Raw genomic sequence first — 13,917 nt, forward strand, 5'->3', positions numbered from 1 at the left:
AAAGTAGTTCATAAAATCATTACTGCTGTGCTCTTGGGGAATGCCAACACCTGTTGATGCTTTATTTTTCATTAATTTAATGACTGTATTGAATAAATACCGGGGGTTATGTTTGTTTTCTTCTAGAAGAGACTAAAAGTAATCAGATCTAGCAGTTTTTAATGCTTTTCTGTAGGATAGGGTACTTTCCCTCCAAGCTTTACGAAATACCTCTAGTTTTGTTTTCCTCCAGCTGCGCTCCATTTTCCGGGCTGCTCTCTTTAGGGTGCGAGTGTGCTCATTATACCACAGAGTCAGACTGTTTTCTTTGATCTTCCTTAAGCATAAAGGAGCAACTGTATCTAAAGTGCTAGAAAAGAGAGAGTCCATAGTTTCTGTTACATCATCAAGTTTTTCCGCGCTGTTGGATATGCTGAGGAATTTAGATAAATCAGGAAGATTACTTATGTAGAGCCCTATTAAAATAGGGTCTTTTAATTTAATTTTTTTTTGTTTGTTTGTTATTGTTCGATCTAAAATTCATATTTGGTGTTCTAAAATTAAAATGGTTTAAAATTGATGTGGACTTTCAAATCAGAGTTTTATTTTAATGAAAAAAATAAAACAAAGGAAGGTTACTGATCATCCAATGAGGTGTTTAGAGAATAACCCCGAGAGTTGAAGGGGCGGGTCAAGGAAGAGGAAAGGGGGTGATGCAATTGAGAAAAAAAGACGATACTCGTCTCTTTAATTTCTTTTATCCAAGAATTTAAGATACCCTGTGTGTTTTTGTTCCAACTAAGGACTTATAGTCATGTGTATTTTAGCATCTAAGGACTGACGGACATTTTGTAGTGTTAGCAGTCCAGTGAGAGCGACGTGCGACGGAACGCACGAAGATGGGGCGATTGACTGGGAGAGACTGAGGTTGTTCCGCGGCTGCAGATCGGGCCTGGTTGCATCACAGACGGAGGATTCGCGAGAACATTCGCGAGTGCTCATTCACGAGAGGACGTCAGTGACGATCGGATTTGCTAATCATTTGATTGTGGTTCCTGAACTGGTATTGTGTGAACTTCTCTATTTCCCTGGATTTCGTGAGTACTCATAAGTGTTCCACATTCACGTGAGCTCCAACACTGCGAGCCAACGAGACTTAAATCCCAGCTGGGTAAAACTTTATTTTGGGAATTTTGACTATACTATTCTTTTGTGAATTTTTGTTTACTCTGATTATCCGTTTGAACTAAGTTTGGTTGTGTTTCCAATGTGTGAATTGTGTCATAAAGTGCCCTAAAGTAATTCAACTACAGAAAAAAGGGTAACAAAACAAAAGAGTCCACGTTTAATAAATGTAAAGGTTTGTTGACAATCTTTTTGTCTTGTGATCTTCCTGTGAAGAAAGATTTAATGATTGGTTGTTTGGTGTACAGTTGAGAAATTTAAGTGAGATTGGAAATTTACATTATGCAATAGAAACACAGCATACAGGCACTTCCACACTCTGTTTAATTGTAAGCACTTCATACTGATATCTGAGACCCTGGGTTGTATTTTAAGGTCTGTCATTACTAAAATGTAAACAGCTAGTGACAATTAATAGATGTAACTCTCACCCAAAATTTTATTTCTGGTTTTATGAAAACTTCCCCTAGACATCCTTAGCATTTGAGCCATTCAGCAGGAGAGGGCTACATTTGTGGGGGCTCGTCCTCGATTGTTTCAGATTATTCAGATTGTATTTTCAGAAGCTGTGAATTTCTGTGGAAAGAAAATTGGAAGTGATTTAAGTGTGTACAGTAATTCTTTGATAATTCTGTCTAGAGAATTTTAATGTTTAACAGCTATTAATTTTTTTTTCCTTCTCTCTTTTCTTTGCACACGTACTAGCTGGTTACGCAAGGAGGTAAAATGGAGGTTAGTGAGATTGTTGCATGGTGCAGAGAGCAAGATGTTGAGCTGGGCAGAGTACTTATTCTGAGAAATGTGCCTACAGACTGTGAAGACAGAGTAGTCTATAATGAGCTGGACGCTGTTCTGGTGATTGGGAAATGCAAAGTGCTTGATCGTCGCTCTGATAAAACTAAGAAATGTCAGTTTGTTTTGACTGAAGTAGCTGGTAACATTTCCCAGATGTCTATTCCTGCAGAAATTGGAGGACCTGAAGTGGGTCCCTGGTACACACAGGTTGTTCGTGTTGCAGCTGAAACTCCTAAACAGAGTAGGGAAGAAGAGTTCCAGACTAAGTTGATCTCTTTTCTCCAAAAAGAGGGGAAATCATTAGCTGACATCCCAAGTTTTGTTTCCCCTGCGCCTGACCTCAACACTAAGCTCGTTGATGCCATAAACTCCCTTGTCCAAACGTGTCATGTGGCTTCATCTGAGGAGAGAGTTGGATATAGAAAGCTGCGTCCTTTCTCCGGGTTCATACCAACTCCTCCTGGGGAAGACGAGTATGAGGTCTGGGTGGAGCAGACTACCCACATTCTGGAGGAATGGCAGTGTTCTGATAATGTCAAGAAGCAGAGACTAGTAGAGTGTCTCAGAGGTCCTGCAGCAGATATTGTTAGGTTTGAAAAGACCGGAAACCCATCAGCTACATTCAGTGACTATTTTAGTGTGCTAGAGTCGGCGTTTGGGACTACTGATGATGCTGCAGATTTGATGCTAAAGTTTCGGAGCACTTACCAGAATGAGGGAGAGAAGCTCTCAACCTACATACTAAGGCTGGACAGGATGCTGCACAGTATGCTGAGGAAAAAGGGCATAGAGTATTCTGCCCTGAATCATTTTCGAATGCAGCAGATAGTCAGAGGTGCCCTTTCAAGTGACCTGGTGGCTATGCGTTTGAGGATGACCCATAAGCTGTGTGCTCCTCCTTCTTTCAATGAGTTAATGAAGGAGGTGAGAGAAGAAGAAAATATGGTGAACAGTAGGAGTTTGTTACAGCCTAATGTAGCCATGACTGCAGTGTCCTCTGCCAAGAAGGAGTCATCTGCTAACACTAATCGTGACGACTCAGAAGTAGAGAAGCTGAAAAGAGAGATTAGGGGGCTGAAAAATGAGGTGTCACGCTTGTCAGCTGCAGCCAAAGAACCTGTAACCCATGATTGTCCTGCTATGCACAGTCTAGCTGCAACTGCAGAGAGTAAAACACCAACCAGACCAGTGAACAAAGCTAATGTCTTCTGCTACAGATGTGGAGAAGATGGGCATCTAAAGCGCGACTGTACAAATGAAGAAAATCTCAGGAAAGTAAACCAGCGACTCATCAGAATGAGACAGTCATCGGGAAACTTCTCCGGGGCTCAGTAGAGGAACGGCCTGAAGCTCCGGGAAAGACACGTTCCACAAAGTGCAAAAGAGTTAAAGTTGAGCCAGCAGTTCTTCTGAGCGAGTTAGTGGGACCTAGCTCTGTTCTTCCTATCCAGGTGGAAGGGATCTATGCAAAGGCTTTGCTGGATAGTGGATCGCAAGTCACTCTGTTGTACAGATCTTTCTATGAGAAATACCTAAAGCATCTGCCATTGATACCAATAGAGAATTTGGAGATATGGGGATTGAGCATGGAGCGGTACCCATACGATGGCTGTTTGACTCTAAGGCTGGAGTTTCCAGGATCTGTGGCAGGAGTGGCAGGATCCATAGATGCACTTGTGCTGGTCTGTCCCGATCCTGTAATGAAAGGAGATGTCAACATTCTGGTAGGAACCAATACATCTGTGGTGAAAAAGCTGGTTGAGTTGTGCAAAGAGAAGGTGGGAGATGATTTTCTTCATACATTGACTGTCCATCCTGATATCAGAAATGCTTATGAACGAGTCATTGCAGTTGAAAAGTGTAACGATGATGACAGAAGGGGGACTGTCTGGTATCTTCACCCTAAGCCATTGAAACTGCCTCCAGGGGAAAGTGCTAGGGTTTATGGAGTTCTGAAATGCCCTGCTGCTTTTTCTGATAAGACCCTGTTAGTGGATAAGGCGGAGGAATCTTGGTTTCCTGAGGAACTGCTAGTAGCCCCTGAAGTGCAGTCTACTACCATTGTCCAGTCAAAGAGGATTGGAGTGACAATCAGAAATGTCTCCTCTCGCCCAGTGATGATTAAGAGAGGAATGCCCATTGCTCATGTGTTTCCAGCTGAGGTTGTGGCTACAGTCTCTAAACCCCAAGAGAGTAGGGGTCAGACTGAACTGAACAAGAATTCATTTAACTTTGGTGATTCCCCTGTATCAGAGGAATGGAGACAACGACTGGTTAAACAAATGTTGGAAAGGAAGGAGGTTTTTTCATGCGATGAATTTGATGTGGGATGTTCAAGGAGTACCCAGCATCACATTCGATTGACAGAGGATAAGCCTTTTCGTGAGAGGTCACGACGGCTTGCACCAGCTGACCTGGAAGATGTCAGGCAACATCTGGAGAAGTTAAAAGGGGCGGGGATTATCACAGAGTCCAGGAGTCCCTATGCTTCTCCGATTGTTGTGGTACGGAAGAAGAATGGGCAGATCAGGATGTGCGTGGATTACAGGACGTTGAATCGACGGACTGTTCCAGACCAATATACTGTCCCACGCATAGAAGATGCATTGGCTTGCTTGAACGGGAGCAAATGGTTCAGTGTATTGGATCTCAGGAGTGGATATTATCAGATCCCCATGAGTGAAGCAGATCAAGAAAAGACAGCATTCATCTGCCCGGTGGGGTTTTACCAGTTCCAGAGAATGCCGCAAGGGATTTGTGGAGCTCCATCGACTTTTCAAAGAATTATGGAAAAGACGGTTGGAGACATGAATTTGTTGGAGGTATTAGTCTACCTGGACGACCTCATCGTTTTCGGAAGGACCCTGGAGGAGCATGAAGAGAGGCTACTCAAGGTGTTGGACCGGCTGCATAGTGAAGGATTGAAGTTATCTGTGGACAAGTGCACCTTCTGTCAGACCTCTGTCAGTTATGTTGGACACATTGTGTCTCAAGAAGGTGTCTCAACAGATCCCTCCAAGATTGATGCTGTAAAGTCTTGGCCTCGACCAAAGAACGTGTCAGAGCTACGTTCTTTCTTAGGGTTCTGTGGATACTACAGAAGGTTTGTGAAAGACTATTCTAAAGTGTCTTACCCACTGAATCAGTTGTTGCAAGGGTGTCTGCCGACAGCGAGTGTGAAGAAGATAAAAGCAGGACTCCTCCCAGAGCGAGTAGTGTACAAAGCCTCTGATCCATTTGGGAGTAGATGGACTGATGCTTGCGAAGCTGCTTTTAATGAGTTGAAGTTGAGACTTACCCAGGCTCCTGTGTTGGTCTTTGCCAATCCTCAGCTTCCGTACGTCCTACATGTTGATGCCTGCTGTGAAGGGTTGGGCGGGGTGTTGTATCAGGACCAAGGCCAGGGGTTACAACCTGTGGCGTTTGTCAGCAGAAGTTTGACACCTTCTGAGAAGAACTACCCAGTCCATAAACTTGAGTTCTTGGCGTTAAAGTGGGTGGTCGTTGACAAGCTACAAGATTATCTGTACGGAGCTAAATTTGAGGTACAGACAGACAACAACCCGTTAACTTATGTTCTGACAACAGCCAAACTGGATGCTGTTGGACATAGGTGGCTAGCAGCCCTCTCATCATATGATTTTAGTCTCAAGTACAGGCCTGGGAGACAAAATGTCGATGCTGACGCTTTGTCGCGTCGTCCTCATGGGACGGTGAAGGACCAGGAATGGACCAACATCCCATCCTCTGGAGTGAAGACTTTGTGTAAACTACCAGGTCAAGGAAAGTTCTGTTGCCTTGCAAGTGCCAGCAGGATTGTCACGTCGCTAGGAGGATCTCCTAAGTCAGTCCCCAAAGCGTACAGTAACTTAGCTACGCTGGATGCCTTCAGAATCCCAAAGTTGAGTTCTATGGATCTGTCCTGTGCTCAGCAAAATGATCCGTGTCTTGGGGAGATATGGAGAGCTTTGAAAAGGGGAGATTTTTCCTCAGTCAAGAAAGAAGCTCATCCGGACCTTCCAGTGATCAGGAGAGAATGGGACCGATTAGTGCTGGATAATGGTGTGATGTTTCGGTGCACTCAAGCACCAGACAGATCCCGTTGTAAACAGTTGTGTCTGCCCAAGAAGTTCCATGAAGTAGTTTTAAAATCACTTCATGATGACTCTGGTCACTTGGGATTCGACAAAACCTATGGGTTTGTGAAAGAGAGATTTTACTGGCCCCGAATGAAGATTGATGTGTCAAAATATTGCCAGACATGTGCCCGATGTGTCAAAAGGAAGACCCTGCCAAAGAGAGCTGCGCCCTTGTCACATTTGTCCAGTAGTGGACCGATGGATCTTGTGTGTATGGATTTTCTATCCATAGAGCCAGACTCCAGGAACGTCTGTAATGTCCTTGTCATCACGGACCACTACACCAGGTATGCACAGGCGTTTCCGACTAAGGACCAGAAGGCGTCCACAGTTGCAAAAGTCCTGTGGGAGAAATACTTCATTCACTACGGACTGCCTAGACGGATGCACTCGGACCAGGGTCGGGATTTCGAGAGCAGGCTCATCCATGAGTTGTTTGACCTGTTAGGAGTGGAGAAATCCCGGACAACGCCTTACCATCCCCAAGGTGATCCGCAGCCCGAACGGTTCAACCGGACGCTCTTGGACATGTTAGGGACCCTGGATCCAAGGCAGAAACAGCAGTGGAGCCGTCACATTGGACATCTTGTGCATGTGTACAATTGCAGTCTAAATGAAGCAACAGGGTATTCACCTTACTTCCTTATGTTTGGAAGGGAGGCAAGACTACCCATCGACCTGAGTTTTGGTGTGTCAAGTGATGGTACGTCCACAAAGTCTTATCAGCGCTTCGTAAAGACTATGCAGCAAGAACTGAAGTCTGCTTATGAGCTGGCAGAAGAGAAGGCTGGGAAGAAAAATGCAGGAAATAAGAGGAGATATGATCAGAGACTGCATTACTCTCACCTGGTTCCTGGAGATAGAGTTCTGATAAGAAATCTTGGACTGCAAGGAAAGCATAAGTTGGCAGACAGATGGAGTACTGAGCCTTATGTTGTCCAGAGCCAGATGCCAAACTTGCCTGTGTTCCGACTTGAGCCAGTGAGTGGAACTGGACCGGTCAAGATTCTGCATAGGAATCATATTCTTCCTATTGGACAAGAGTTGAGACAAGAATTTCCTTACAGTGTCCCGAAACCTAGAAAGAGGGTTCTGAGACGAAGGAAGAATGTTGAAAAGGGTCAGAGTCCCGAACAGGAAGTTAAGGACGCACCTGAAATGCAGGATGTAGAATCCAGAGCTGATTTGAATACTGGGAGTTCTGACAGTGAGGATGAATCATATGGAGTATGGTTTCCAGAACCTGTAGATTGTCAGTTCACTCCTAGGAGAACAGAGATTTCTGAGAATGATGTCACTGAGAATGTGGAACATTCAGGCACAAGTGTTGAGACTCCTCAAGAAATTGAGACAGTTGAATCGGAGTCTGGTTCAAGACTTCTATTTGAGAATGACTCTGACAATTTACAAGATGTGAGTCGAGTTTCGGATATCTGTGATACTGTTACAAGTTCTGTGCGAGATCTAGGGAATGTTGATCAAAGTGATGCAGATCAAAATGTCTCTGATGTACCTGAAACTGGTAGAATGTCTCAGAGAACAAGAACTGTGCCTAAGAGGTTTACATATGATACCCTTGGGATGCCGAAAGTTGAGCCTGTCCTTTCTCAAGCAAAAGTTGTAAACCCTGTTAGATACTGTGCTACTGTGTATTTGTGGTTGAATATGCCTTCAAGAAAGTTGAGTACCTGTGCAGTAACTTTAAGCCCAAGACAGTAGTTTGATTGAGTCCATACTGTTCGTAGGGTGACTCGTATGTTTTTTATTTTGTTCCCATACCTAGAGAGATATGTAGTGTGCATATGTAACTTAAAAAAAAAAAAAGAGGGGGGGTTGCTGTGTACCCATTTCATCATATTGACAATTGGTATGTTTTCTTTTATTTCTCCCTCGTTATGAGGGCATAACGATTCTTGGTAGGGGGAGAATGTAGAGCCCTATTAAAATAGGGTCTTTTAATTTAATTTTTTTTTGTTTGTTTGTTATTGTTCGATCTAAAATTCATATTTGGTGTTCTAAAATTAAAATGGTTTAAAATTGATGTGGACTTTCAAATCAGAGTTTTATTTTAATGAAAAAAATAAAACAAAGGAATGTTACTGATCATCCAATGAGGTGTTTAGAGAATAACCCCGAGAGTTGAAGGGGCGGGTCAAGGAAGAGGAAAGGGGGTGATGCAATTGAGAAAAAAAGACGATACTCGTCTCTTTAATTTCTTTTATCCAAGAATTTAAGATACCCTGTGTGTTTTTGTTCCAACTAAGGACTTATAGTCATGTGTATTTTAGCATCTAAGGACTGACGGACATTTTGTAGTGTTAGCAGTCCAGTGAGAGCGACGTGCGACGGAACGCACGAAGATGGGGCGATTGACTGGGAGAGACTGAGGTTGTTCCGCGGCTGCAGATCGGGCCTGGTTGCATCACAGACGGAGGATTCGCGAGAACATTCGCGAGTGCTCATTCACGAGAGGACGTCAGTGACGATCGGATTTGCTAATCATTTGATTGTGGTTCCTGAACTGGTATTGTGTGAACTTCTCTATTTCCCTGGATTTCGTGAGTACTCATAAGTGTTCCACATTCACGTGAGCTCCAACACTGCGCGCCAACGAGACTTAAATCCCAGCTGGGTAAAACTTTATTTTGGGAATTTTGACTATACTATTCTTTTGTGAATTTTTGTTTACTCTGATTATCCGTTTGAACTAAGTTTGGTTGTGTTTCCAATGTGTGAATTGTGTCAAAGTGCCCTAAAGTAATTCAACTACAGAAAAAAGGGTAACAAAACAAAAGAGTCCACGTTTAATAAATGTAAAGGTTTGTTGACAATCTTTTTGTCTTGTGATCTTCCTGTGAAGAAAGATTTAATGATTGGTTGTTTGGTGTACAGTTGAGAAATTTAAGTGAGATTGGAAATTTACATTATGCAATAGAAACACAGCATACAGGCACTTCCACACTCTGTTTAATTGTAAGCACTTCATACTGATATCTGAGACCCTGGGTTGTATTTTAAGGTCTGTCATTACTAAAATGTAAACAGCTAGTGACAATTAATAGATGTAACTCTCACCCAAAATTTTATTTCTGGTTTTATGAAAACTTCCCCTAGACATCCTTAGCATTTGAGCCATTCAGCAGGAGAGGGCTACACTTACAAAGCAGTCTTTTGTGGAAGAAGTGATGGTTCTACCATACTTGTAACAAGGAGTATAATTTACAGTTTTAGCTATATGGAGTTTACACAAGACTAGACAATGACCTGAGATATCATCGCTTTGCTGCAGAATTTCAACACCACTAACATCAATTCCATGCGACAGTATTAAATCTAGAGTATGATTTTGACAATGAGTAGGTCCTGCAACGTGTTGTCTAACCCCAATAGAGTTCAGAATGTCTATGTAGCAAGGTTCACAAGAGAGGAAGGAAGAAGTCGGAGTCAGCGTGACTGAGGCTCGGACTATTTATTGTAAATGTCCCAAAAATAACAGTGTGCTCAATGCACTTCCACAAATAAACATAAGTTCACAGTCCTTTTCCGTTTCACTCCAGTAGCGCAACAGTTCCGTAGTCCCGAGTCCTCAGTCTGTGTCTCTCTCTCCTGCCGTTTGCCTCTCTGTGGCGTTTGTACACTCTCCACGCCAATCACTGGGAACGAGAAACAGGTGCATGTCATCTTGTACTTGACCCACTTACTCACCGCTCGTCTCCAGGCTCTCTCTCCCGCTGCAGCCTCCGCTAACCACGCCCCCCCTTGCCACATACCCCCACCGCCCGACTCAGGCCGGGGAGCCATCCGGCCTGCGACCTCCCCCCCCCCCATTCCTGGAGAGGAAGTCGGCCACAACCATCTGCGCCCCCGGCCTGTGGATCACCTTGAACTTAAAGGGCTGGAGAGCCAGATACCAACGGGTGATCCGCGCGTTGGTATCTTTCATGCGGTGGAGCCACTGCAGGGGCGCGTGGTCCGAACAGAGAGTGAACTCCCGTCCCAGGAGATAATAGCGGAGGGTGAGAACGGCCCACCGGATCGCCAGACATTCCTTTTCAATGGTGCTGTACATCGTCTCTCTCTTTGAGAGCTTGCGACTGATGTACAGCACCGGCCGCTCTTCACCCTCTACCTCCTGGGCCAGGACGGCTCCAAGCTCCCTGTCCGACGCATCTGTCTGCAGCAAGAAGGGGAGAGAAAAGTCAGGAGAGTGTAACAGCGGCCCGCCACACAGAGCAGCCTTTACCTGGGTGAAAGCCTGCTGACACAGCTCCGTCCACTGGATCGGATCTGGTGCCTCCTTTTTAGTGAGGTCAGTCAGCGGGCTGGTGAGGTCCGAATAATTAGGTACAAACCTTCTATAATATCCCGCCAGCCCCAGGAACTGCCTCACCTCCTTTTTGGTCTTGGGTCTCGGGCAGGTCGCAACTGCTGCGGTCTTATCAATTTGGGGATGCACCTGCACGTGGCCCAAGTGGAAGCCCAGATACCTGACCTCCACCCGCCCAATCGCACACTTCCTCGGGTTCGCCGTCAGTCCGGCCCCTCTCAGCGCTCTCAACACCGCCCCCACATGCTGGACATGCCGCTGCCAGTCGTTACTATAGATGATGATGTCATCTAGATATGCAGCGGCATATGCGGCATGCGGCCGTAGAATTTTGTCCATGAGGCGCTGAAAGGTGGCCGGCGCCCCGAACAACCCGAACGGAAGCGTAACAAATTGGTGTAATCCGAACGGCGTTGTGAAGGCTGTTTTTTCTTTGGACAATGGAGATAAGGGGATCTGCCAATATCCTTTAGTTAAATCCAGTGTCGAATAAAAACGAGCTGTACCCAGCCGATCAAGCAGTTCGTCAACGCGCGGCATTGGATATGCGTCGAATTTCGACACAGCATTCACCTTGCGATAGTCCACACAGAATCGTATAGAGCCGTCTGTTTTAGGTACTAAAACTATCGGGCTCGCCCAATCACTGTGGGACTCCTCTATTACTCCCATCTCTAGCATCGCTTCTAATTCTGTCTGAACCACCTTTTTTTTGTGTTCAGGCAACCGATACGGCCGGCTGCGACTCACCACCCCCGGCTCGGTCTCTATGTGGTGCTGTATGAGGTCGGTTCGTCCGGGTAGGGGTGAGAACACATCCGCAAACGCGGCTTGTAGCTTCGCTACATCAGTGAGCTGCGAGGGCGAGAGGTGGTCTCCCCCAGGGGCCAGCGCCAGAGATTGTGGCTTGCTATTTACCTCTGGCCCGAGATCCTCCTCCCGACTCACCGCCGTCGCTAGCATCACTGACTCCGCCTCGCTCCACTTTTTGAGGAGGTTGAGGTGATAAATTTGATGTGTCCCCTTCCTGTCCGTACGAACCACCTCATAATTAAGATCCCCAATTCGCCGTGTGACCTCAAAGGGTCCTTGCCACTTGGCGAGTAATTTTGAGCTAGACGTAGGGAGCAATACCAGTACTTTCTCTCCCGGTGCAAATTTACGCAGCCTGGTCCCCTGATTGTATCGCCGGCTCTGCCGGTCCTGGGCCTGCAACAAATTCTCCATTGACAGCCGCCCCAAAGTGTGGAGTTTTGTTCTCAGGTCCAGCACATATTGAATTTCATTTCGGCTGTCTGAAGGTCCGTCCTCCCAAGTTTCTCTTAGGACGTCCAGCACCCCGCGGGGCTGACGCCCAAAAAGAAGCTCAAAGGGGGAAAACCCCGTGGAGGCTTGCGGGACCTCCCGCACCGCGAACAAGAGGGGTTCCAGCCACCTGTCCCAATTTTTGGCATCTTCGTGTACGAACTTCCGAATCATGGTTTTTAATGTGCGATTAAATCGTTCGACCAGGCCGTCCGTTTGTGGGTGATAGACGCTGGTACGGAGCGATTTAATGCCCAACAATTCGTAAAGTTCCCTTAACGTTCGTGACATAAACGCCGTGCCTTGATCAGTGAGAATCTCCTTCGGGATTCCCACTCGGGAGATTAACGAAAACAGTGCGTTCGCCACACTCTTTGCTGAAATGTTGCGAAGCGCTACCGCTTCTGGGTATCGGGTTGCATAGTCTACCAGCACTAATGCAAAGCGATGCCCCCGTGCCGACCGTTCTAATGGCCCGATGAGGTCCATACCAATTCGTTCGAAGGGGACCTGCATTAGCGGAAGAGGGCGCAACGGCGCTTTTGGGGAGGCCGGTGGATTTACCAACTGACATTCACGACAAGCCGCACACCACCTGCGCACATTCTCGTGGATGCCCGGCCAAAAGAATCGGGCCATGAGACGATTTAGTGTCGCTGCCTGCCCTAAATGTCCCGCCATGGGATTACAGTGAGCCGCCTGGAAGAGCATTTCCCGACGGCTCTTTGGTACTAATAACTGGGTTGTATCCTGTTTTGTCTGAGCGTCTTGGGTCACTCGATACAACCTATCTTTCAAAATAGCAAAATACGGATAGGAGAGCGGTCGGGCAGGTTGGAGTCGCTGACCGTCGATGGTTTGGACCTGTTCAAACGCCCATTTTAGCGACTCGTCGTGGGACTGTTCCAGGGGAAAGTCATCGCGTTCAGGGAGGATTAGACTCCCATTCACGCTCTGTTCCCCCTGCCCAGTACCCCGTGGTCCCGGTTCAGCCACTCCCACCTGCGCGTCCGCTCCGTTCTCCAGCTTTCTTTCACCACAAGAGACATCCGCGCATAAACACCCCAGTAATTGACTAAATGCCGGCCAATTTGTCCCCAAGATCAGCGGATGTCGGAGGTGCGGGTTAACCGCCACCTCTACATTATGTTTTTGTCCCCTGAATTGGATAAGCACGGACATTAACGGGTATTTCACCACATCCCCGTGCACGCACCGAACCGAAACCACGCGGCTCGTATCCAATGCCCCGCGCTGAATCAGGCTTTGGTGGATCGAGGTCTGGTTACAACCGGAATCCACCAAAGCGAGATGAGTACCCCCCTTTATACTCACAGGTATCTGGTACAGGCCAGCTTGATCAGGGGCAGCCTGTGGGGCGTCTGGGACCCGGATCAAAGCCCCCACCTCCATCACTGGGCACCGGTCTATGAAATGTCCTGGGTCCCCACACCGCCAACAGGCCGGCCCAGGCCTCCCCGCCGCCCTAGTGGCAGGAAGTGGGTCAAGGGATTGGCGTGGAGAGAGTGGAGACAAGGGTACCGCTGCCGTCGCTGCGCTGGCTAGCCCCGCCCCCCTGGGCGGTGCTCTCGGGCCGGCGACAGCTTCTGGAGGGGGCCCACCCCGTCCCCGGGGTGGGACGCGAGGGGGCATTCCCAGACGGGACCTGGGAAGAGGAATAGGACGGGGGGAAGAAGGGACAGTAGGGGAAGAGAGAGAGAGAGAGACAGCTGGCAGGGGTTCGCTGACTCCGGGGCACGCCACCATCTGGTCCTCCGCCAACTGGATAGCCAGGTCTAGCGACGTCGGGCGATGGCACTGGACCCACTCTGCCGTCTTTTTCGGGAGACGGCCGATGAATTGTTCCAGCACCACTCGGTCGAGGATCTGCTCGACGTCACCTTCCCCGGCCAACAGCCATTTGCGGCAGGCGTCCCGGAGCTGCTGAGCGAGCACGAAGGGCCGGCCACGATCGCCCAGCTCCAGCGACCGAAACCGCTGGCGATGTTGTTCTGGGCTCAGGCCGACCCGCTGGAGGATGGCTCGCTTTAGATCGGTGAAGACCAGGAGGTTTTGGACGGGCAGTTGTTGGGCCGCCATCTGGGCTTCCCCCGACAGCAGAGGGATGAGACGCACTGGCCAGTGGTCTCGTGGCCACCCACAGGCCTCAGCCGTCTTCTCGAACAA

The 13,917-nt window shown here is 47.4% G+C and overlaps 1 protein-coding gene across 1 annotated transcript; it reads left to right on the plus strand.

Annotated features, from left to right (window-relative positions):
* Window positions 1-1,890: 1,890 nt before the first annotated feature.
* Window positions 1,891-3,294, plus strand: LOC306885820 (paraneoplastic antigen Ma1 homolog; the record flags this gene model as incomplete). The annotated part of the gene is made up of 1 exon (XM_079442603.1): window positions 1,891-3,294. One exon carries the CDS (start codon window positions 1,891-1,893, stop codon window positions 3,292-3,294), a length of 1,404 nt encoding a protein of 467 aa, XP_079298729.1.
* Between the last annotated feature and the right edge of the window lie 10,623 nt (window positions 3,295-13,917).

Source organism: Barbus barbus (genome assembly GCF_936440315.1).
Source record: "Barbus barbus genome assembly, chromosome: 19".
Lineage (NCBI taxonomy): Eukaryota > Metazoa > Chordata > Actinopteri > Cypriniformes > Cyprinidae > Barbus > Barbus barbus.